This window comes from Solenopsis invicta, chromosome 11 (assembly GCF_016802725.1).
Source record: "Solenopsis invicta isolate M01_SB chromosome 11, UNIL_Sinv_3.0, whole genome shotgun sequence".
NCBI lineage: Eukaryota > Metazoa > Arthropoda > Insecta > Hymenoptera > Formicidae > Solenopsis > Solenopsis invicta.
In genome coordinates this window covers 5591490-5616954 of record NC_052674.1, presented here as the reverse complement: position 1 = coordinate 5616954, position 25465 = coordinate 5591490, and the positions used below count along the sequence as shown (strand labels likewise).

Genomic DNA, 25465 nt, shown 5'->3' with positions numbered 1-25465 from the left:
TCAACTCTTAGAAGGGCGTGTTGCCGTTGAAATTGTACATCTTGTATTTCATATCTTTATTTTCATATCTAGCTACGTATTTGCATCAATATTTGAAGCTATTCTATGGAATAAATTTACATATACTTTATGTACTGCGACATTTGAGATACAAAAATTATCGCGGCAATTATTTATGCATTCGAACTATGACAGAAGCTAATTGCGTAGCAATTAATATAAATATAAATAATAACGGATAATAAGCAGATGTCTCTTGGACGTTTCATAATAATGCAACACCGCAGCTTGGATTATTTTTGCAGATTTGCAGGACTCCTTATACGTCCTACAATCTTCTGCAGCAAGTAAATTATTTGTAATTAACTTGTTGTACTATATGTAATGAAAAAATAACATTTATATTTTATTGCAAATCTTTATATCTTGTTGTACAAAACGTAAGATACGGTGCAGTATTTTTTCAAAGGACCTATCATTATAGTAACACGTATCTTTACAATAATCTATTAAACGCATATTACAATATATAAACATTTTCACGCAGTGCGTCGTTTAAATGCACCGTTAAAAAACATAATGAGATAGCGTAATTCACATATAAAATCCTAATAAGAGTACTATAAAATAAAATGCATTTCTTAAATTCAAAATGATACTCACTTTTGGTGATATTCCACTAAAAACGTGGAAGAACACAAGATATTGTAAAATAGATGAAAATATTGTCTATTGTCTATTATGTTCAGAAAATACTTGAATTATATGGCACCGTTCTATTGCTCTGTTGGAAGATATCCCTTCATTTTTACATACGTCAACGATACGAAAAGAAATGAGACACTTTCCGCATCTCTGTCGTCATTAAAATGATTCAGCCAAGTTAGCTACGAAGGTATCCCACTTGACCTGCCATTGGCTCAGCGCATTCTTTTTCTCTTGTTTGCTCATACTGCTATATTTCAGAGAATTTAACGCCAGCTGCTTGAGACTTCTGAGATCTGAATTTGCGCTCATAATACCCATGAAGGCCTCGTAGAAGTCATAGGACAATCCCTTGGCGCCCCAGAGTCCGGGATCATCGCTGGAGACCACCACGGGCGATCCCGATGCGAATAGACTGGCTGCGGGATGATTCCGTATGTCCTCCACAAGACCGAGAACTTGATTTGAGATAGGACATACCTCCACCGCGATATCCAACTGCTGCGCAAACTTCCACAGGAGCGGGTGCTTCGTTAACGCGTATCTGAAGAAATATCGCAAATGCCGAAATGTTTGAAATCAATATCAAGTTTAGTATTTTTGATGAATACTTCATATATCATAACTCATTTTACTAATAAAATTTTAGATTAAACAAGGCACTGTAAAATAATTCTAGATAATTAAAATCGTAAAGTGCTTTCTACATCTGATCTCTTGATTATATTTAACCAAGGTTTTAATTCGCACAGATCTTTCAATTTCTTTTCTTCAGAGTATTTGCTTTATTTACCCGTGCCCGATGCGTTTGGTGTTAAGCAAGAAAGCGTCAAAGAGATTCAAGTCGGTCTTCATTCCGTTCCAGTTGGTCTCGCCGGCATGGAAGAAGAATGGAATTCCCGGATCAACGGCGTTCAATTTATCGGCAAAGTCAGTGAGGGGGTTTCCCTTGTCCTCCTGGCCAACCAAGTCGAAACCAGCTATGAAATCCGGATAGAGTTGTCTTAACTGCGTCAGCGTCTTCACGTAGAAGTCTGCTCGTTCCTGATTGACGCTTCGCTGCGGTGCGTATATGACCTTCGCGCCGATGAAATCAGGATGATCCTTTACAAACCTGTCAAATTCACTTATTACGTTATCTCGCCCTCAATATTTCTTGACGCAGCTGTCAAATATTACAATAATTAACAAAACAAAGTAACTTCCTTCACAAAGATTTACTTTCGAACGTCGGTTTCGAAATAGAGAAAATTGGTATCTTACTTATTTATTATTTACCTTTTCAGAAACTGTATTAATGATATCTTATTTACTTATTATTTATCTCGTCCGAAGCTCTCTATGTGGAAATAAGATAGAATTTAAATGGATCAAATTTTGATAAAGCTGAATGCTTATTAGTCTTTATGTTACAGTAAATAAAAAAAAATAAATAAACGCATTTTTCAAGTCAAACATGATCGATTGAATTTAAAATAATTATAAAAGAGGAAAGTATCTTGCCTATCGGTGGCGTCCTTGTAAATCTGTACTATTTCCAGTGGTCCATAGGTATTGCCGTCGAGATCGTACATCGACGATAGCGTCGCTCGTATCTCCGCATACATCACGTTGTCGTCGTACAGCTCTTGGAGATTGCGATAGTAGAGATCTTCGAGGACTGGTCGGTACGATAGGAACTGCATGAACTTGAAGATGCTGTTAAACTTCTCCCAGGCCTTGTCAACGGTATTGTAAAGGATTTTCGGATTCTTCGCGACCATGGTCAAGGACTGTTTAATCCTGTCATTAATATCGTTAGCCCGGGTGGTATTTTTTCGCACCTCGTTCAGTAATTCCCAGTCGCAATCGTCATCGGTCTTGTTAAAAAACTTGAGTACCAGTGTGTTGTTTTGGTCGCACACGTACAAGTTCTCGCGATGAGTCAAATTAAACCGAAATTCGAGCGAGGCGATGGCGGTCTCGTGAGCGTGGAGAAGAGCGCCCTTGGGCATGTTATGTAGGATCTTGAACACCTCGGACTCCTCGATCTTCGATATCACTTCCATGAAGTTGTGCGACGGTAAAAAGCTGTCACCGCTGGTGAAACCTGCGGAAACGAGGGAATTACGCAAAATTGTAACTTTCAGAGGTCCTTGTATTTATTCTCTCATTACGTGTCTCAGTGCCAAGCCGCACTTTCAAGTATTGTTCTTCTGTTAGCATCTACCGTATTTTTTCGATAAATATTAAATTGAGATTTTACATCCGATAAGTAGTTTGTGACATATCCGTCGTGAAAGCGGATATTCTCATGCATTCTCACGCTATGAATGATTCACGATTTGGTGCACAAACATTGATAAAGCGCAGCTTCAAACCATTCCGAAATATGAGAAGGACACGTGGGAAATGTAAGTGTTTCTTAACAAACGTAATTTGAGGAATGAGGTTATCGGAGCTACCGTAAATAATGTGTCATAACGCAACAAATTCTTTTAAAAAGAGGCGAAAAGAACCTTGACGTAACCAAGGTTTTTGTTCCAAAAGAATTAACGCGATGAAGACGACGCGACAATTAATTATAATTACCTAGTAAACAAAAATGAATTGAAGTGGCTAGAAATAAATTCATTTCGACATTTTCAAATCCATTTGAATTGAAAAATAATATAATGTGAATACGAATACATCCGAATTCAAAATGATGAACAGCGCACTTCGTATTTCAATCCGTTCGAGTCCATTTGAATTCAAGAATACTCTAAAGCGTGAACTGCGATGAATTAAAATAAAATACAATTTCCAATTTATTTGAATTTATTTTTGTTTGCTAGGTATATCAAACGAAAAAAATTCTTTTGAATGTTCGTGTTGCAAAACTTGCTTTAAAGTGACATTTATGGACTCTTTTCTATAAAAAGAAAATTTCACAATCATCTTAATCTGACGTCATTAAAGCTCATCATGACTTGAGACGTTATACTTGGTGGTTTATTATCAGATTAACTATATTAAGAGATTACTATTCCATAAAAGCTATTAACTTTTTGAAACCGCTGATATCGCGAGAGTAGATAAAAAAATATAATTGTATTCTGATCATTATAAGCCACCTTTAACGACTGCGTAACATTTTATTATCACAATAACGCTGGATTAAAATGACAATCTTTTCTTTGAATTTATTTAATCGCGGACAAAACAACCGCGACGGTCAGTTGCGAATTAATCTCATTCGCAATTAATCTCATTCATGCGCGATCAAGCGATTGTAAGTGAAAGAGTCAAACCGTCGTTTATTTCTTGATTCTTGGCCCTCATTAGGACTTCATTGGCCCTGGCCTCGATGGGATTGAGTTCCAGTTTACCGCCTAGAGATTGTCGTTGTTCATTCAGCAGTAATCGTTGTCGCGTCTGCCAGTATGTGTCAGATTTTGGGGACTTTCGTAAGAGTCGTTGTATCGACAGGGGTTGCGCGAATATCACCTGGCCGCAGATCAGGATCGCCAAGGTGAACAAGACTGCCCTGGCCATGGTCGCGGAGAACTATTTACTGACGTTTTCAAGACTTGACGGAGCACCTCGTTGGCAAAAGACGTGCGCGTCCTGCGTGATCAATAGATCAGTGTGATGCGATCGTCGCGGCTGCTCGATCTTCACTGGATGATTCTTACGCATCGGGACCATCATTATAGAGGAGGAACGCGTGCACAAGCGTGACCGGTAAACTTGCTGGCGCTCGTTGACCACCTGCGTTGCCGTCGACTACCAGCAACACGTGTGTATATTGACCCTCCACATAAATCAAGCGTTGTGACAGAAGTCCAATTGCGTGATTACGTATTGCGGTTTATCGTAAATTTATTCAGGCCGTAATTAATAAAATTTCGCGCTACACTGTCATGTTTGACGTGGCGGTATTGCGCACAAAGAGGGTGCACACTTCGTACAACGTAGATATTTAGGTAGCCAAATTTAAGAAAAGTATTTTTTGTTAAATATCAAAATAATTTTTTTTTTTTTTTTGACAGAAAGGCGGCAAATTTGCTTCGAAATCTGGTAATTAATAGCAAACTCGATTGGACTGCACTAATCTAAATTGGGGCACATTAAAACCGCTATACACTAATTTAATTTTAGTGTAAAAGTGACATATTACGTATCACTTGTCTTTACGTTAATTTGTGCACGACAGCTTTAATGTGCACCAGTGCGCACTAGTGCGTCGAATCGCATTCGCTATAAATCAATGTTTGAAAAATGGCAATAAAAATGTCGAATCGTAAAACTTGCTGCTCATAAAATGACAAGGAGAATGACAAGACAAAAACAAAAATTGAAAAATTATATATTATTTTTAATGTACCTTATACACCTCATAAACGTTTATGTCTGATTAATTTTAAATTGCGTAATATATAATACAAAAAAATATCATATAATTATTGTTTCGTTATTTTTCAATTTGTTGTTTCATCTGTTTTCTTTAGTTGCATCTATTTACGAGAAGAGATATGTCTCTAGACATGCCGCTTTTTCACTATAGTGCAAATCTATGAATGCGTCCATTTTTATCTCTAATAATAGTATTATTTATCTATTAAACATATTAAATTAGATTATAGCTAATATAAATTATATTATATTATTAATTAAATTCATATTATATTAGCCTATTTTTTTTATTCTTGTATTAGTCTATTAATATTTTGTGATTATATTATTAATTGTATATTGTAATTATATTAAAAGATAAGTTAATTTAAAAAGTTTATTATAATAAAATTGTCATAAAATTTATAATACATGTAATTACAAAAATGATTTCTCTTTGTCTCTTTTTTATTTTCTTTAAAAGTAATATTAGGAAAATAGACAAGTAATGTAGGGATGACCACTTAAAGATTCTTAAGTTATTTAAAAATACTGAAGGCATTTTTAAAGAGAAGCATTACGTGATCGAACTGCGTCATAGCAAATATTGCTCCGCATTTATGGCCAATTTGCCGTCATGTTACGCTGTGAATATTTTTATTCGGTTTTTACCATCTGTTTGCTATTAGATTATATCAACAAAGCTTGTGCAATTTTTGACACCAATTTGCTTTTATTTTATGAGCGGCAAGTTTTGTAAGGAAAACACAAGCCTAACAAGAACACGTGTGACATCGGTTTTGATTACAGAATTCAGATTAAATTTTCTGTTTATTTGCAAACACTAAAAAAATAGAAAGACTATCTGTCTTTTCTCATTGCAGATTCGATCGATTTGGAATTGTCTGTAGATTTTCTATTACCAGAGAATTTAAAGTGACAATGGACAGAGAGAGAAGGAGAGAAGGGGAGGGAGAAGTTCTAAATTAAACACTTGTTTAAGAATTAAGGATCGCAAGGATCATTGTTTTTGTGGTTTGATAATATTGTATATTAGTCAAACTTTATTTCTTTTAAAGTTAAAGAAAGAGTAATGAATAATCAAATATATTTCTCTTTAAAATTTTCATACAGTAAATAAAATTTCGAATGTAAATTGTATAACGGACCAAAATCATTCTGTAAGATAAAATCGAAATAAGTATCGTGATTAACACTAAATGCCGTAACAAATAATGCTGTGTTTCCCTAAAATATTCATTTCACCGCAGGAAGAAAAAAATTCCTTTGCCTGATACGTATCGGATGATAAATTATCATGACTATCACAAGTATAAATCACATGCCAACGATAAGATAGAAACGCTAATAAAACAGATTAAAATGTATAATAAAATGATGTGAAATTAATTAAAAATATAAATCAATTAATTAAATACAAATATTTCTAATATAGTAAGTGCATGTTTAAAAAGTTTTGAATTATTTACTAATATTAAATTAATATTAAATTTAATTAATCTCTACGTGCTATATGGAATTCTATATATGTATATAACTCTATATAAATTGTAATTTTCAAATTATCGAATTGAAATATTGATATGTTTTTATTATATTGTTGTATCTTATTTTCTAATTTCTTCGTATGTTTAATTTTATGTCATCACCTTGTTTCAAAAATACAAATAATATAATTTTAATAAAATATGTAATTATGTCTTCGTAACTTTATCACATTATATCAATTTAAATTATTAATAGATTTATATTCTGTTTGGAAAACCATTTCTATATAAAGAATTTGTATATATCTGTACGAATGATATATCTGTCTAAATTATTAATTCTGATTTTTCTCGGCATTTTACATTATATTCATGAAATAATCTTTTATTTTACTATAACTGTATGACAATTAACTTTAATATGAATTTTCTCTAAAAATTTTTGTTTTTTTTCCAAGATAATATTTTTTAAACTTTTTGTCAGTATAAAAATCTATTGATTGCATCATAAATTAGAGCGGCAACATATCGTTGCTATTAACATATAACGAATTAATACATACTAATGAATGTAATTATAAGGAAAAGGTAAAAAAACCTCGTTATGTCACACAACATTTATTGCATCATTATACAAAATAATCTACATTCATGTAACTTAACGAGATTTATCTTTGCATAGCATCTCGAACGGGAAATTTCCTAGTTACGTATAAAAGTTGATACATTCATTAATTATCTTCCTCCTTCCTTCTGAATGCTATACACAAATTATAAATACACTTGACTTAGAAATATCCTTGTGTGCTACATGAAAAACATGACGACCTCGGATTAAACTTGGTTTTGATACGCACTGTTTAAAAATATCATTTGTCCTTTTGTATACGTTATTTGTAACTCTGTTAATAAAATATTATGAACTTACATAAAAAAATACACCAGGTATTAAATTGCTATTTGTGGAGTGATAAAACTTAGCTCAAATGTTTTCATGAGATGTAAGGAAATTAATTTAATCATGTTCAATAATTATAATCAATTATTTAATTATATCAATTTTCTCAATTTCAATCTTTGTCAAAATTAAAACTGAGACGCGACGTTCATGTGTCTAAAAGCATTAGCACTCGACGCTCTCGTAAATTCTTTTTATTTATATAATTGTGTAGTAATTCTCTTTTGTTTTTCATATTATCATGTATTAAAAATTTTCGACGAAGGAAGATACGACATTCTGTGGTATTTTTAATTTAATGTCTACAATCGCGCATCACACTGATAATTAGGATATTTGGTAAGAATCGCATGGCATGTGAGTGCATACACGATAACTGATATTAAATGTTAACGAGATAACAAACTTCTTTTGTAGGCTCAATAAAAACATTTCATGTGCTCTTCGATGAGACTCAAATCTTGCAGTAAATATATCTTTTTTCGATTTGCTACGGTTTCTGGGTTACATATACAGATATACAGGTAAGGTAATCTCACATAGTCACACATGTAATTGCAATCAGAATATACATTTTGCCATACAAAAGTGTCATCATTAAATAACACATTAATTACAAAAGTGCACATGTTTGTCATTCGCTTCCAAACGCAGTTCGTATCACAACATAGAGAAGAATTGGTCAAGTCAGGAATTGTTAGTTTCGTAATGCGGATTAATGTAATTATCTTAAATTACATCTATCAGTCCAGCTGTAAAGATATAACAATAAGATCATACGTAAAATCGTCATTACGTGCTTTAGAATAATTGTTTTCTGTACATATCAATTAGTATTATTTTTACTTCTTCTCATGTAAAATCATTTCTCACATTGTTTAAAAAATTATGCACGTTTCTAATTCTTTAAGACATCCAAAATTATTCAATATGACATAACAATACGTAATATAGTCAACAACATGTACTAAATATTCATAATGTATTGTGTTATGTAATAGGTATATAACATCATCAATTATATTTGTGACAACCACAATTTATATTAATAAAAATACAGTAGATGCTCATAAAAAAGATTATGTGTGGTTAAATTTAAAAAAAACTAACTTATATTAAGAAATAAATATATATATATTATGTATCAAAAGATTCAAAAGGTAGAGTTGAATTGTGAAACAAAAAATGTAGTTTAATTTTATATTCGTGTATATTTTAGACGTTATTGTCTTTTGTTACTTTTTAAAAATTGTACAAATGACTTACAAAAGTGTGTGTGATATTAATATATACTTTATAGTTTAATGTATTTACCAAAGATTAGTTTTACGTAGTTATAAAGTTTAGTTAGCCATGTAGGATATAAATGCTTCTTGTATTATATCCCGATATTATGGATCGGAATTTTTCGGCATAAATCACCACGAAAATAAATTCTTACTCTGAATGTATACGAAATTACTAGACTCAGTCATACATAAATCGTTTTCTGTTTTGTATAGTTGAAGTAAAAATAGAGCCAATTTTATTACGTTATTGAGAAGTTGTACGTAATTTCACGTCAAATCGGAACAAATAAACAAATGTTTCTTCTTTTTTTCGACAACTTTTGTCACATGATATATCATACATATTGTAGTAAAGTTTCGACAATATAATTCATGTTTTCCCAAGATATTAAATTTTTTAATTTATGTAAGTTCCAGACAAATTTTTTGTATTTGAAAAAATTTATTTAAAATATTTAGAATTATCTAATAAATATTAAATATTCTTTGTTAAACTTTTAACATTTTTCAACCTTTAGTAAAGTTATTAGGAAAGAAAAACATAACAGATAAATGAAGAGAATTAGTTTTGGAGAAAAATAAAATTTTAGCGCATTCTATTGCATGCATTTTATTAAAGATATTTATAGAAGTGCCATTTTCAGCTACAATTCATAACATAAAATAATAAAAAGTAGAATAACTTAAGCTTTAACATATGTTTAAACTGAATAAATAAACATATATTTTTATACATCAAAATTTATTTAAAGAGCTTATATTTGCAATGAAATGAGAAAAGAAAACATACCAGAAAATCAAAGTACAAAACAGAAAACTTGGACAAATTTTTAAAAATAAAAGAGAAGTACATAAAAATTTATTTAAATTGTTTATATTAAATATTATTAAAGCCAATAAGACAAGCAAAATTTGGATGTTAATATAAAACTAATTGTTTATATTATTTACATCTCGCTACGTAAAAATCCGCGCGGCTTATTATTTTAATATCATTTCTTAGAACAAAATATAATGTATTAATTTATATCACATTTTCTTTTCAAAAAAATCAAAATTTTCAGTTTCGTTTTAATTATATGTAAAATAAGAAATACTAGTAAAGTATTTTAATTTTATAAATTACAAAAAAAAAAAGAAATATAATTCTTAGAGAAAGGACTATTATTCTTAACATTAAGGAAATGTATCTAAAAATAGAATGTTATTAAAAAATCTATTTAATTGTATGTAATAATAAATATATTCCAAATGGTTGACGATAATTTTTAAATTTTTTATATTAAAATTTGTTTCAACTTTTTAGTTTCTTTTATCTATATAGAACTTGGAGTGTTTTAAAGACATCGTAATATCAAAATTCGCAATGGAAAATTCGATGTCTTGGAAAGCATCATCATTATGACATTAAAATTTTATATAAGTATACTATATACGAATACAAAAATATTGAGAGAGAACCAATAAATACTCGCCTCTTTGTTGTCTAATTTGACGTGGAATTGCCCACAATCATTAGTACCGTTTAAATAATAATCATTAAATCGTTACAATAGAAAATAAATATCAATCAAATCACCGACATAGATGCCTGATAATTAATTAACTTATCGATTAAAATATATTATTTGACGTCAGAAATTATTGCATGATGCATATCAACTTTATCAATATGGACGCATTGAGATGATGAATCAAGAAATATTTGGTATTTTTATCACGACGGTAAATGTACAATATATTTCGACGTAGTATTAACCTATTATATTCCATATTTCAAAATGAAATTTAATCAATTTTGTGGACAAAGAAAATACTTCAAACATAATAAATGGAATATAAAAGGTTAAATATCGTACATTTATCATTGTATTATAGCATGTAATAAGAATACATTAAATCAGAAAATTAAACAATATTTTGATACTGCAAATAATTAAATGTGTAATACATAATTTCATAATGCCTAACGTTTTTGCATTAAGTAATATATATATCGCTTATAATATCGAATGCGAATACAATTTTGACTATGTCAAAGATGCATCAGATGCGATATATAACCAAGTTTGCACATTTACAATGCAAACAAATTATCTGCATTAATCCGGTGGTAATAATACCGAATTTGTTAAACTTAGTATCTTTCCTAGTAATTTGCTGATAATCCTAGCTAAAAAATATATACAAAATTTCGTGCATACATTCGCATATACTTACAATTTCACAAGTTTACGTCTTGAACTTGCACAAAAAATTTGATTTAAGATAGTACCTTGCGAATGTTATCATCAACTTCGGATTAATAAATAATGTACATTATTTATTGCATATATACAGTAATGAATCTTCCATATCGATAAAGCTAATAATCTTAGAATGGACACATTAGAATGGACGCACTTATAAGTATTTTAAGTCGATATATCCTACATTAATACACGTATTGTACATGAATACAAGTTTTTCTTTGTGAAAAGTACACGAGATACTCTGTATTGCATTGAACTCATCCCATGTGTAACATGATTAAATGCTTGTACAGTGAGCAGTTCTAGTAACCTTTAGTTAAGGACTATTAAAAGTCCCATTATCAAATCGTCGCTTTATAGAAGATCCCTGAGAAAGAAGCGTTAGTAAAAATATTTAGTAAAATATTGAAAAATTCACTTCGTTTCTACTTCATTTTTAAACAATTCAGCTGACTAATTTTGATTGTGCCACATTGTATAATAAAAATTCTAATTATAGCTGCATATAAAGAGTCGCGTAATTGGCTAGTTGTTCCGAACTATACTCAATTTCAAAAATGTCAATATGAGCAAACGTTTGTTATTTTACAGTCACGCTTATCACTTATTTTTCTTGCATCATTTGTGAAAAATCCTGTTTACTTCACTTCGAAAACTGACTAAAGCATGTACCAGACATTTTTATTAGTTTATGATCTGCCGCTTCCATTGCAGTCTTGTTGCAGCCTCGTTATAATCAGCTAATCCCGATTATCTAAACGTAGATCACTGTGCACAGTGCTTGATCTCATAAGACCAGAATGTGTGTGACACGTTGTCGATCAACGTTCGATAACACGAATACATTGACCGAATTAAACTGGGTTAAGAGGCTTTGAGAGCCTTGTCCGCGTGTGCTAGCGTTAGAGATCCCACAAGAGACACTAATGTTCGATCCAGCCATGTTATAGGATTTGGATATAAAAGACCTCCTTCATAAAAACCTAGGTGACCACCGTGAGCTAATTCTATGTATAATGTATTTAAACGATTTGCTGAAATTAAGAAATATAAGAGACATTAATATATTCTTATTCATTATATGTATATTTTATTTCCATGTATACGTAAATTGCATATTTAAATATTTACCCGCGTGATCTTTAATTGGATTTAACAGCACCTCCGGCACAAGGGGATCGTCTAACGCATTGATGAATACCATTGGTGTTGTGACATTGTCTAAGTAAAAGAGGCAACTACTCCACTTGTACAACTCTTGCACTGATCTAAAATTGTGTACCTAAACAGCGAAACATTTTGTAAAAATCAAATTTATGTTAATTATATTTATGTTAATTATACATAGTACAGTAACCACAAAATAAATAAAAAATGTCGAAAGTTATGGCTTCATAGATAATGTATATCTAATTTGTATAACTTATGTACATAAATGTATATAATGTATATTTATGAAAAAATAAAACTTACCCTTCTGGTGTAAGCTTCGTCCAGTTCGGGTAACGTTGCAGCGGAAATTATGTCTCGCTCGTTTAAATTACACCTCTGTTTTACATCCTCAGACAAAAGCATATTTTTGTGCTTAAGGATAAGATTCTTCATTGATTCTGTCATCACATAGAGGTAAAAGCGTCTAAAGTTTTGCCAATTTAACAGAATTTTCGTTCCCCTGAATAAAACATGTATAGCAAATAACATTTCTTTTTATCGATTCACTTTAACCGTCAATTCTATTTATACTTACTTGAGAGCATTATATCCTTGACAAATCGATATCCCTCCTATAATATTAGGCAATTTATTGGAACCACGTTCTCCCAGATATTTCGTCACTAAATTACCGCCTAAACTATATCCGATACAAACTATTCTGGTGTTAGGATGCTGTTCTACTAGATGTTGTAGCATCGTGTTGTAATCGTCCGTATGACCTGTTTGGAAAATGCACATTGTAAAGTTTATCTCATTTGAATAAAAGAAATTAGTTTTGTTAAATATACCTATAAAATTATACTTTTATTAAACAAATATTTATCTAATAAAACATGACAGAAAATATCAAATATAAATGTAATTTCAATTATAATTTCTTTGTCATTACTGGGAACATTCCTTATTGATTACAACAACATTAATCATTTATACAATCGCAAGTCGTATAATAGCGTAGTCCGGAAAGTTTTACAAAGTTACTAGACATCGGAATGGTTTTTTCCCATAGCTATATAGTTTGCTTAACGTTCTCGTACATTCGCGTGATGTAGGAACTTATTATCCCTTAACTTTCCTCGATCGATCGCCTTAGCCTAGTAGAACAAGTTTTATCGATTGCCGCTCGTACCGTAAGAAAATATTCTTGGTGCTGTGATCTTGACACTGGAAAGGGCCCCCACATGATTAAGTACCGCGCATCGATATCCATGACATTGCACGAAATGCACGAACGTTCTGATATATACGCTTTCCGAACTATTTCCGATACCAGGGCAGATGGCTATCGTTATGTCATCTGGAACAAAAGTTATTTATGATCTAGCATTAAAAAAACAAAATTTTTATTAAAGAACATTTAAAATATTTTTTAAGAAAATCGATCGTTGAAAAACATTAATCTTTGTAATTAATCTATGAATACCTTCATGTCCATTAGTCAGCGGTTGATACAGATCGTACGTGAGGGTGGTGCCATCAGGAAGACCGATGTACACACGTTCTCCAATGGGCCAAGGACATCGAACACGTCCTACAATGCTATGGACGATGGTTTGTACGTGGCCGCTGAAACCCCACAACCTCGTTGGCTTATATCTAAAATAGACCAAGAACTATGTCCAATTTTGCTCATGGTTACGAAAAATTATTCGTAATTTTCAAAATTGTAAATTTAAAAATAGAAGGTTATACAATATTCGGTCTTATTATCTTGCTGATTATCGCGCATGCTATTATCTTGTTTGCGTCATTCTCTTGCTAAAATCGATAAATTTCCTGATTTTCAAAGGAATACTACAGCAAAAAATTCCGCTGAATGTTCAAGATCCCGTAAATTACATTTTAAAAATATTATGCCCAATGCGTTCCACTTAGGATGATGATAATCGATGAGAAGAGGTAAAATTCCGTTTTTATTTGCGCACTTTCTTTATGGTACTCCATTAACTCTGGGCAAACTTTGAATAGCGGAGGTAGAAATTTCACTCGAGTCGACTTTATAATTATGACATTGCAACGGTATACTCCGTATACAAACATGCCAATAAATACTATTAAATATACGAACCTTACTTGAAAATTTGTTATCATTCATTATTGCAATATGATCAAGATGCAAAAATTAAAACGCTAAGCAAATTTCGATATTTTTATTTGAAACTTATACGGAATGGAATTAGAGCAAGTTTTGAAATATTATTTATATCATTAGAATTATATTTATTTATATTAACATATTTAAAAAATATATTTTTTACTGTATAATACAAAAAAATTCAAAAACCTAACAATTAAAAAGTAGAAATTATTAGCGGAGTCAAACTGGTTCTAGTGTTAAATCAATTTCGATTAAGAGAATTTTTGATCTTACAATATTTATCATTTATTATTATTAAATCAACGGTACTTTTGTTACAATATTTTCGAGTGTACATTAAAAGTACACATTTTTGCGTCAAACGGATAAATAATTTTATGTCATCCTATAAAATTGATTTAATTTCAGTGAAAAGAATCAATATTATAACACAAAATAAATTATATAAGAGCTTCAACTTGCCACTCTTTGAAATTGTAATTTTGCTCATAACCATTTTATTTTACGACGTATTTCGTTTTATATTTTATCATTATTCTTTTGTAACAAAATAATACTAAAAATGCACTTGCGCGATGTGCATTTTACTGCGGTATGTATATATTTTACTTGGCGCTCAGGCAAGGCAAATTGGTGAAAATGTACCGCATCGTTAAATTCATAGAGAATAGGAAGAAACCATATGGATTAGTGGAGCACGAGACGGAGCGTTAGAAATGAATTTACCAAAAAAAACCATTTATTGCTACGTTGCATGAAAAAATATATATGTCAGTGTTCTCGATCTTCCTGCTTATTTTGTATGAAAACATGAATCAGCGCTAGGAATTGCAGTCATCAGCAAGAAAAGGCATTCTGCTAAAGAAAACAAAACTGCGAGATGGATCGATGATTATTTTTATTTGCAGCAAACGCCAAACAATATTAAATTTACGATAATATCTCGTCAAAGGGGAGTACAACTTTTTCGAATCTAAAACCTTTCAAATCTTTCTCCTCTGCCGCACCTTTCACCGCCTGCTCATAAATCGCAGTAGCATCTAATTACTGTTGTAATCGCGCATGCAATTACCTAGCTGCCAAAGAAACGAACGGCAGTTCGTTGTTGCAATGTATAGTTCGACGTCTATTAATTCAATAGCACCTGAGCCTGCAATGACCGTATACGACTATTGCATTTTAATGAAAGAAATACATAAAGTTGTGCTATGGATGTGGATCAATAGAATGCAGTAACACAATATCGATCGTCCACAGTAAAACCGACTAGGCAAAATAACACGCCTCTTGTGGAAAAAATATTTTTACGATATTTTTATCTAAAAAAGATTTTGTTTTTCAAATAAAGAAAATATTTTAAAATGATTCAAAGATCTTAAAAAGATTAAAAAAAAATACGGGAAGCTCGTCACGCGAATTTGCTATGAATGAAAGTGAAAGACATTCTTTTGCGTTAGAATTTATTCTTAAAAGTACTCGAGCTGCTAGCGGACTATTCTTTGTAAGCTTCTCAGCAAAACTTACTAAACTATTAGAATAATTTTCCAATCTTCGAGTGGCAGCCTCAGGGTACTTAAAACTGCAGATTTCATAATACTGCAAGCTTACTGCTGCCGCTTGAACTTAATTTGCTCGATAAGCCGCGAATATTTCTGCGGTTTATTTATTTTTTCTACTTTGCTTTCTATTCAACCGACCTTTCTTCGTAATTGAAATTGCAAAATAAGAAGACAGTACCTATTCTAAGCTCTCTCTCGCGCGCGCGCGAATCTTGAGTGTCTAAACAAAATTCTTTTCTCTCGCGATGAGTTGGCGCAACGTCTTACATGTAGTCGTAATCAATACACGTGACAATTCGTCATTGTAAAGGCAAAGAGAAACGTGTTAATACCGTGTTCGCGTCGCGGCCGCAAAGTCATCGCGCGAATTAGGCGCGATAGGGAAAAGTAGGGTAAACTATATGTCAGACATTCGAGTGCCAAAGAAAAGTCTACTCTTTCTACGGTAGTTTTCCGTTACTCCGAATTTTGGTACTCACGGCGATAAAACACGCGACAGAATCCTGTTTCGTTTATATTTATTTCGCAGTCGTATAGCAGTACGTTACTTTTTGTACAGGCGAAACAAAAAAATCGGAACTGTATAATGAGAAATTACGCTTGGATTTCACGTTATAGAATTCCTTAAAAAAATATATATATATATGTACATATATAATATATTGATGTAATATTTATTGATGCAATACTTAGAAAAAAATATTATGTAATTTATCTTTTTCAAGTTTTTTGTTCGACCGAGCGTGGCGTTCGAAGAATTGCATCGTGCAAAGTTATGTAAGAGTCATAAATTACGTATAGGATAACATAGGTACGCAGTGCTCAATGCAAATATTAAATTTTGATGTCTAGAAACTTGATTTTCGCTCTCGAAACAAGTCCTATTATAACAAAATTGAAGTCGATTTCATTCAATCAAGTCGAGCAGTAATATATGTTTATGTGTCGTCCCGTTTATTTGCTAAAAAGTTTAACACGAACGTTCCAAATCGATTTGTACATTTAGAGTTCATGGTCACGCTTGACACGATCGAATGCCTAAATGATATCCATATTTGTTAAAACGTTTATTTCGTCATTTGCCGTCCGTTCGAACTTATTCACATATTATCGAAAAATATTGCTGTCGAAAATTTCGATAATGTCAACCTAGGTAATTTATTTCTTTGTAGCATTATCGCGTATACTTGTACCCTTTCCTTAATTTGATACAATTGGAATAAAGCGTTTAAATTATTTCTTAATAGCAGAAATGTAAAAAAAAAAGATTATTTTATCATTCTGCCTCAACATGTAACATTTAAGCCATTCATTATATCACACAGATTCAGTAAGACATCATGTGTGGCTATCAATTTGCTAATTTCACAATTTTAAAGATATTACTTGTCATTTCTCGCGTTAATATGAAAATTTCAATCACTCGTTGCAACACAATCAGGTAAAACAACACAGGGGTATGCGAAAATGACTATCAATTTGCCGATTTCACACTTTCCAGAGTTTATGCGTTTATAGCCGTCAATCTATTAATCAAACGAAATGGCAACCATTTCATGAATAACTTTTTCATGTACCAAAAAAATTTATTTATTTTCGCCCTGCATGCGATAAACAGAAGAAAATAATATATCCATGTTGCTGGGAAGCTTTTATCGTTAAACAAAAAAATAAATGAGATAAATTATTTACGTGTAATTTTTCGCGATTCTCTCACTATTCTTCCATCGCTCTGACATCACGAATTCTCAAGGAAAAACACGCGAAATTGCATCCAATTATTCCCAATCAATAGTTTAACACGTTCTTTGCTGCACTGTTTTTGTATGACTTTCCGTTTAGGTCATCAATGATACATAATGTGATAACTACTTTATCAGATCGTGTATCACATTAACTGTACACGGAGAAACTGATTCTGCTAAAGTAAAAGTTTAGCTAGATGTAAAAATAATTTTTTGTTAGATCATCAAAATAATTATGCATGTAATACGGTGTAACTGATTTTGAGAATGTAAATATTTTTTGCATCATCATACTCGAACGTTCTACAAAATACAAAACTGTCTAGTTAAATTTTTGGATACTTCAGCAAACCCGTTCTTTCCACGTACCTCTATATTAATACGGAAAAAAACACTTTTGCTGATATGCAGATCTGAAAATAATTATAATGAGCCATTAAAAAATTATATTGGCGTTAAGCTAGTTGCTAGAATGTTGAAACTTTTTGCAACAATATTATCATGCTTGAACGTCCTACGTAATTACTTTAATGTTCCGACATAAAATTACTTTCTAATCTGCATCCAGCTAATTTTTCAGATACTGCAGTAAACTTCTTTTATGTGTATATTAATGATATTATGAAATGTTTCACGACAATGTATTTACTTTTATACTCGAAATATTAAACAACTTGATTGGAAAGTTAAGTGGACCACTGTTGGCACGGAGCACAGAATGTGTTCATATACAGGTGTACAAAAAGAATTAGCCTGCGTGCAAAAATAATTTCACTCCAGAAATGTGCATATGCGGTAATTTAAATATATAAATATGTAATACTTAAACATACAAATCTTTAAATATATAAAATGATCTTTGATTCTAAAATATTTTAATTACAATATTGAGATTTTTTTATAACTTTTAATCGATGGTTATTGTTGCTTGGGTAACTAGTCTCTAGAGATTAAACGTGTTTCTTTCTTCCTGGAATGGTTGTATTACAAGTGAGGTAAAATTATTCTCTTCCAAATGGAAATAAAATTTTTATTAAAATTTTTTCTTAAAAAAAAATATAAACTTAATTTTAATTATAAGCATAGTATATAAAATTGCTACGGTTTCATCACATTCGTAATTACGTGAAAGTAAATCCAAAAGCAACTCAATGAATCTCTGCTTGTGCGCTGTGCACGCATTTCACGCTCGTTAGGCAAGCCCCTGGTGTTTATAAATAAATAATTTATTAAACTTGTCGCGAGCACGTGAGACTACGAGTCGCGCGACTAAAAACAGGTCATCGAGTATGCAAGAGAAAGGATTTTTTTTTCACGGTGGAAATGCGGAAGTGCAAAACACGAGCGGTCATTCGAAAGATACCAACCAGATCATAATGAGCAGCGTGTCGCAATAATTGCGATATGCAGTCCTAAGAGAGAGAAAAGCAATGTGCATGGAAAACCAGATGAAGAAAGAGTTCGAACGAGTTCTTTCCTCTCGCCGCTCGTTCGCAAAACAGAGACGACTCCAGCGAGCGAGTGCATTGCGAGTGTATGTGTCACAAACGGTATAATTCCATGACGATCAAATATACGAATCGCTGAGTTCTGTAAATTTTTTTTTATAGATTTCCAAGTTCGCGTCGCCGTTTTCTTTCCTACGAAGAGAACTCGTAGACGAGAAGTAAAAGCGGAGAGGAATATACAAGCAAATGTTGGGAAATTTTACGATTTCTCAATGAATCAATCTGAAGATCTCTTCAGACGGCGGGTTCAAGTAGCAATCACTCGACGCCTTCGCAAGCGAAGATCGATGTTCAGCGTTATTGGCACGAGTACTTGGACACGTGAAGATGACTTCGTCCGTGGTAATTGAAATACAATAAAGATCGTCTCTCATGCCGACGAAACTAATTTTGATCGATACTCAAGTCACGCGGTTTTTTATACCTATCGTCAGACTTCTGTTTTCCATGTGCGAGACAAAGGAATTATTTCCGCTTTCCTAAGCGCTTTCACGCGGCGCGATCGAAAGAGGGTAAGAGACACTCGTAATTAGCGGTTTGCCCGACGAAGAAATGTTTCTTCTTTTCTCTATCGATCCGACCGAGATTTTTCTATGACATCAGCGTTTACGGGGCAATTACTACGATCACTTCGCTTTCACGTGGCAGTTGGTTTTCCGAAGCGTATAATGAGAAGGCAAAGATAAATAGCTTAGGAATGAGCGTAAAGGAGCAAATATTACGCGACAAAAGAAGAGCGTTACTTTACAGTAAGTTTTGACGACATAATATTTGATGGGGTTTTAAAAAGTGCGCTTCGCATTAATTGGCATTGCATTAATGAAATTACAGGGTATTACAGCATGGAGGTGCTGCGTTCGTGTCTCTCACACGGAGGTGAAACTCCATAAAAGTGCCTCGGAATGTCCTGGAAATTGCACACACGACACAGATTCATGGGCGCTGAAACTGAAACTTCTCGCGTGATTCCTGTTGATAATATTCCACGTTATTCGAGATAACGAGAGGAACGAAATAGATGAGAGCGGCGTGTGTTACGTAAGACCTAAAACGAGATATGATCCTATTAGTTGCGTTATCCGATCGGAGCATGACCTCTTCGGTCTAATGGAAAAAAATTTGCGATAGGTGGGTACGAGTGTTATCGCGAGCAGTTTCGTATTGCTGTATTTCTACTATACAGACACGCACACCATGTGCGAGCAAACCATAATGAAAGTATGAGCTGACGCGCGCTATTCTTTCGCGCGACACATGAGACATTGATTACGTGGCAGCCCATGTCAAGTAAATAAAATGAGCACACCGAGTATATCGTGGGATACCGTTAAAACGAGTATAGAGTATGTAATTTTCTTTCAGCAAGCAAAATTCATTTCAAAACAGCAAGAATTAATACGCATTAATATTTAGTATTAAATAGGCGTAATTTTCAGAGTTTATCTAAGAATCATTTTCCTAAAATTTTCTACAACCTTTATTTTAAAGCGATTGTATCGAGTATGTAATTTTCCGCAGTAAACAAAATTCATTTCTTTGCTTAAAGGTTGCAACAATTGATCTGTATTAACGGATATTAAATATTTGGTATTAAATTGACGCAACTCTAAAAATCTGTCTAAGCATGTTATTCTTCTATTTTTACTTTCCTAAAATGTCCTTTAATTTTTAAGGAAGGATTTGCAAAATTCAATCGAACAGTCGTTGCGGATGAAGGCGTGAACAATTGCTTGGTTGTCTATAATTGGCAGTGACATATTATTTTTTAACAACATACTACTCTGCTGTGTGTGTCAAAATAGATAAAGAAAGAATTATTTAGCATGCGACGCCAACTTTATTTTCGTTCTCGTCATCGTCGAAGAAATGTTTCGACATGAAATTTATATTCGCAATTTCTTTTACGAATTAATCAGTGAACTCTACATGTTTATTCTCTTCCCTCCCTCACATACATTATCTGCACATTTTTACTACATGAATCAATTCTGAACAGACAAAATACGCAGAAAGTTCCAATGATTATTAAACTTTATCACACGGATGTATGACTTCAGCAATGACCTCACGACTTATTAAGAATTGTAGAGATAAGCATTTTTGTCTTCTTCTAACTTTTCTAACCAGATAAGTGTTACTATGCCGTTCAAGAATAGACAAGAAAAGAAAAATTATTTTATGTTTACTTATCATGATTACTATCAGTATGTAACGTTATACTATATTTCGATTGTACAGTACAACAGCATATTTCCAGTAATGACCACTTTATACCAGTGATTCGTAATTGTGTGAGCGTTCCTTGCCGAGCTCGAACAAAAGCCTACAACAATCCATTATTCTAAACGTACCTGATACCGGCAAAAAAAAACATGCATTATACTCGTTGGAAAGCAATCACAATGCCGATAGCGAGCAATTGAGGTATCTTGCCGTAACTTGATGTGTCGTGTGTCATGCAAGCAGGTATATAAATAAAAAAAAAACAACTCCAGTTTTTGGAATCTTGTGCACTGCATTGTAAGGTAGACAATTTTCTGAATTGTTTGCAACTGTCTCAGAAAGCAAAATATTCTATCAGTTTGTTCACAGAGCCTGTTGACACAATCTGAACAGATTGCCATCAGGATTCAGAAAATCTGCCACTTCACAATTTAATAATATAATATATCCTATTTAAGTGATTACGAAATCACAGATTCTTGGTTTTTACACCAATCCGCCATTTACATATTCTGTTAACAGATGTTATGTATTGTACTGTTATGTATAAATTATGCTGGCTTTTGGTCAATATAATTTATAGCAGACTTTTATAGCAAAATTTATGACAAGTTTGTTTATCTGTGTATGATGGTAAAATAATGATCTTTCTTATAAATTATGGCTATAACATCAATTGAACGATCCCTGTGCCATAAAAACTTTTAAAATACACACCTTATTCATATATCATCCCTCATCCTTCCCCATTATTATAATTCTTTCATGTAAATAAACAAATCATTGGACAAAGGTGCATACTATTTTCCCTATATACAATTTCCTAATTTGACAAATCAGTGGACAGAAAATGCTAACACTGTTTTCCCATATGTAATTTGCTAATTTGGCACACGATGTACGAGACTGAAGATCGTTTGTCTCTTCGTTTACTTACTCGCATTACGACGTACAATCCGAAATATTCGGTGTGAGGCAACGAGTCGGCGAGTCTCGCGACCACCCAGGCTGGAGCATCCGGCGTCTAGCATCAACCTAACCTCACTTCTGCCGTCTATTCGTGGCCACGAAACCCACGCAGATTCTATCCCATTGTCAGTCGGCGGTTTCGAAATGACCGATTTGCCGATCGCCCTCGGGTAACCCGGATGAAAAACGAATTTCCACACTTACGGCTCGGCGATGGCCGGCGCGATCTTGAGCACCGTCGTCAGGAAGGACTGGTCCTTGCAAACGAGGAGTGGCTTCTGCGGCGCGCTGTTCACGTTCAGTATCCTGAACAGGATACACAGGATCACAGCGAAGAGGGCCAGCAAAGCCGTGGACATCTTTCTCCGTCGGTGCCTGAAAGAAATATGTGTCTCTTTCTTTTTATCCGCTCTTTTTTTCCTCCTCGGATTCTCGGAGCAAGAACTCGGCCACGGAGAAAATTGCTCCTTAAACACGTTCGCCTTCCCTCTTCAAATATATATATTTTTTTTTCGATAACGATATCACTCACGTATTATCTTCGGCAATGTTCGCGAACGTGACACGTTCTAATCCTTACCTCTTCCTGGAAAGGGAGAACGGCTGTCTTCCTTCTCAGATTCCGCAGGTTGATAACGCGCACGGGATGCCACGGCCGTCGGATGGTGATTCATGCGATTCTTCGTGACCTGCGAGCAGAATTGACGAACGTTTTATTAGGATTCCAGTCGCGGGACTGGGATGCCGGATTGTGCCGGATGACAGATATGTACATGACAGCGGTGAGTACTGGATACGCAGATGGAACGACGCGAAACGCTGGGGAACGACGTGGACCGGCCGCGAAGGAGGCGCGCGACGCCTCGCGCGATCGAGGATGCATTCCGATCTCCGGCAACGATGACGTCTAAATTGATTCCGAGGTGTTACATGGTTCCACGCGTACCCGGTTCCGATGTCTCGCGTGCAGCCGAAACGGCGAGGCGGGCGAGGGTCGAGGGTTATATCGACGACACGGAGAATCGATAGCGGTAGATAAAGTCGGCGATAAACTCGCGCGTTTCTTCAATCGATCGGCATTTTCGCCGAAACACTCGCGATAAGTTGTTTATGTAAGTGAACATCTCGAGACGTTCACTCGGAAATATTAATCTCGATAACGTCCGTTAATTTCCATTAAATGTGAGTCATTTTCAATCTTGATTTACCCTATAAGTGCTACAATATTATTTAATATTAAATAATATTCCTGAAATATTACTTGACACATCATAAAAAGTGGTTATATGCCCACTTCTGATAATATATAAATATTGTATGAGAATTAATATTATTTCAATATTTTAAATTATCTCTCAGGAACATAACTTTTAAATGTAATGATTATAAAGTTTATGAATATTTTATGCATAATAAATCACATTAATTTTTGATCAAAATATTCGTAGAACATTTTCATATAATATTCCACTGATATTTAATATAATGTACACCACGAATATTATACAATAAAAAAGGACACATAACATTAGTACAATATTCTCATGATATTGAAAATATTGAATATTATTTTAGGAATATAGCGCTTATGTAGAATACCTTATTCTTCATTTTTTTTTGTTCCAGGAAATTCTAAAGAATTCTGTCTATGATCAAACACGCACGTTTTTCTTTCGGCGAATGAAGTACGCGACTCATGATTGGATCGTTAATTCAAGGATCGGATTTAAATGTATTTCCTTTTTGCATCTTTCGCACGTCCCGTCACGTCGACGTAACGATTGCCTCCCGTTAGCCTCCCGCTAACTCTCGCTAAAAAACTTCCTTGATTACTCATTTCGCGGGGAGTCTTAAAGAAAATTTTTAAGTCCGATTGTGAGTGCAAACGCTGATTAATGCTAACGCCCGTTAATTAATCCCTCTTTGTTAATCAATCAACTGGCGGCTAATTGATTTTTTAATTTAACATTACGCCCCTCCCTCCCGCGATCTCTGCCGCCGTGAAGAGGACAAATAGATGACGGTTAATATTAACAAAAGGTAGTAAGTGACTATTCTCTCAATCAGCACTTTCGAGAATGTAGGTATGTACCCTGCTGAAAACATAATAACCTTCTGATCGGTCGTGTATAATACAAGGATTGAACTATATATAAAGTTCAATTGAATTGTGTTTTTCAATTTGCCAGTAAAACATAATATATATAATACAATCGATACAATACAATTTAAAAGTAATTATGTTTTACTGGAAAATGCAGGTAATGTCATCATCTTTTTCTGGGGTGGAAACGCGCGTAAAAAGTAAAAAAAGTGAAGTCTCCTACAGTGATAAGAATTTTCACTTTTTCGCCTTGACGAGAAAAAGTTACGTGATCGCTAGTCATTAAAAGCGAAATTCGTCCACGCTTTCCAAGTTTCTTTGATTACACTGAGGAACGTTCCGCAACGACAGACTGGCGAAAGTAAAGCGATCGAGCTACTGTCTCATCGGGAAATGAGTTCCAGAGTAAATTATGCCTCGTCTCGCGCATCCTTTTGTACTCGAATGGGAACGTTCCACGGGGCAGAGACGGAGAAGCGAAAGTGCCTTTCGCTCTCCGGATGATTCCTGCTCACCGGATGGCGATCCAGTCGACGAATTTGGACGAATTGTGCTGTCGAAGATGTAACGTGTTTGGGATGGAATGTGTTCCTGTGCAACCGGCACGCTCGTCCTGCCGGCGCTTCGCGCAGCGAAGCAGATAGTTCAACACGTGGCAGACGTCCACTCGCGTCGGGCTCTGCCGGGTGACTGGTGACTGCGGGTAACTGGCAACCGACATCTGTACGCAACCGCGACAAATACACAGGGCCGTCCGAGCGGAGGGGCCCGGCATCTCTCCCCTCTCGCTCCGTGATATACATGTATACATATAGGCGTTTACACGATTATAATATCAATAATCTAATAGCATTATATATAATCTCGGTTTACTTTATCTCTATAGTTCTAAAAAATTCGGTATAGACATAAATTAAATGTGCGCTCGTTTTTCTTTCGACGAACGGAGAGTACACGACTGGTTGCTATGTTTATA

General features: G+C 33.6%; 2 protein-coding genes across 3 annotated transcripts; both read right to left on the bottom strand.

Moving 5' to 3' along the window:
• Nucleotides 1-4394, bottom strand: LOC105201619 (adenosine deaminase 2). The gene is made up of 4 exons (XM_011169696.3): nucleotides 3978-4394; nucleotides 2209-2794; nucleotides 1499-1819; nucleotides 1-1249 (listed from the first exon to the last, which is right to left on the bottom strand). Exons 1-4 carry the CDS (start codon nucleotides 4219-4221, stop codon nucleotides 865-867), a joined length of 1536 nt encoding a protein of 511 aa, XP_011167998.2. The 5' UTR covers nucleotides 4222-4394; the 3' UTR covers nucleotides 1-864.
• A 2777-nt stretch (nucleotides 4395-7171) lies between these two features.
• LOC105201617 (abhydrolase domain-containing protein 2) lies at nucleotides 7172-25199 on the bottom strand. Of its 2 annotated transcripts, none has more exons than XM_011169691.3 (9): nucleotides 25005-25199; nucleotides 22966-23074; nucleotides 22590-22760; nucleotides 13707-13879; nucleotides 13413-13580; nucleotides 12816-13002; nucleotides 12542-12740; nucleotides 12200-12350; nucleotides 7172-12102 (listed from the first exon to the last, which is right to left on the bottom strand). In XM_011169691.3, the coding sequence occupies exons 3-9, from the start codon at nucleotides 22742-22744 to the stop codon at nucleotides 11933-11935; spliced, it is 1203 nt and encodes a 400-aa protein (XP_011167993.1). In that variant the 5' UTR covers nucleotides 22745-22760; nucleotides 22966-23074; nucleotides 25005-25199; the 3' UTR covers nucleotides 7172-11932. The 2 variants fall into 2 exon arrangements, with proteins under 2 accessions (XP_011167993.1, XP_011167994.1); XM_011169692.3 differs by lacking the exon at nucleotides 25005-25199 and adding an exon at nucleotides 23159-23447.
• Between the last annotated feature and the right edge of the window lie 266 nt (nucleotides 25200-25465).

Bases quoted from the DNA above. Each gene is read 5' to 3' on its own strand.
- LOC105201619 (XM_011169696.3), bottom strand. From the start codon at position 4,221: ATGGCCAGGGCAGTCTTGTTCACCTTGGCGATCCTGATCTGCGGCCAG. The intron at 2,795-3,977 runs GTTTGACTCTTT...TCGTTTCCGCAG, and splicing joins GAATCAAGAAATAAACGACG to GTTTCACCAGCGGTGACAGC. The intron at 1,250-1,498 runs GTAAATAAAGCA...ATATTTCTTCAG, and splicing joins ACCAAACGCATCGGGCACGG to ATACGCGTTAACGAAGCACC.
- LOC105201617 (XM_011169691.3), bottom strand. From the start codon at position 22,744: ATGTCCACGGCTTTGCTGGCCCTCTTCGCTGTGATCCTGTGTATCCTG. The intron at 13,880-22,589 runs GTAAGTGTGGAA...GGTCTATTTTAG, and splicing joins GCGCCGGCCATCGCCGAGCC to ATATAAGCCAACGAGGTTGT. The intron at 12,351-12,541 runs GTAAGTTTTATT...TTCGCTGTTTAG, and splicing joins ACGAAGCTTACACCAGAAGG to GTACACAATTTTAGATCAGT.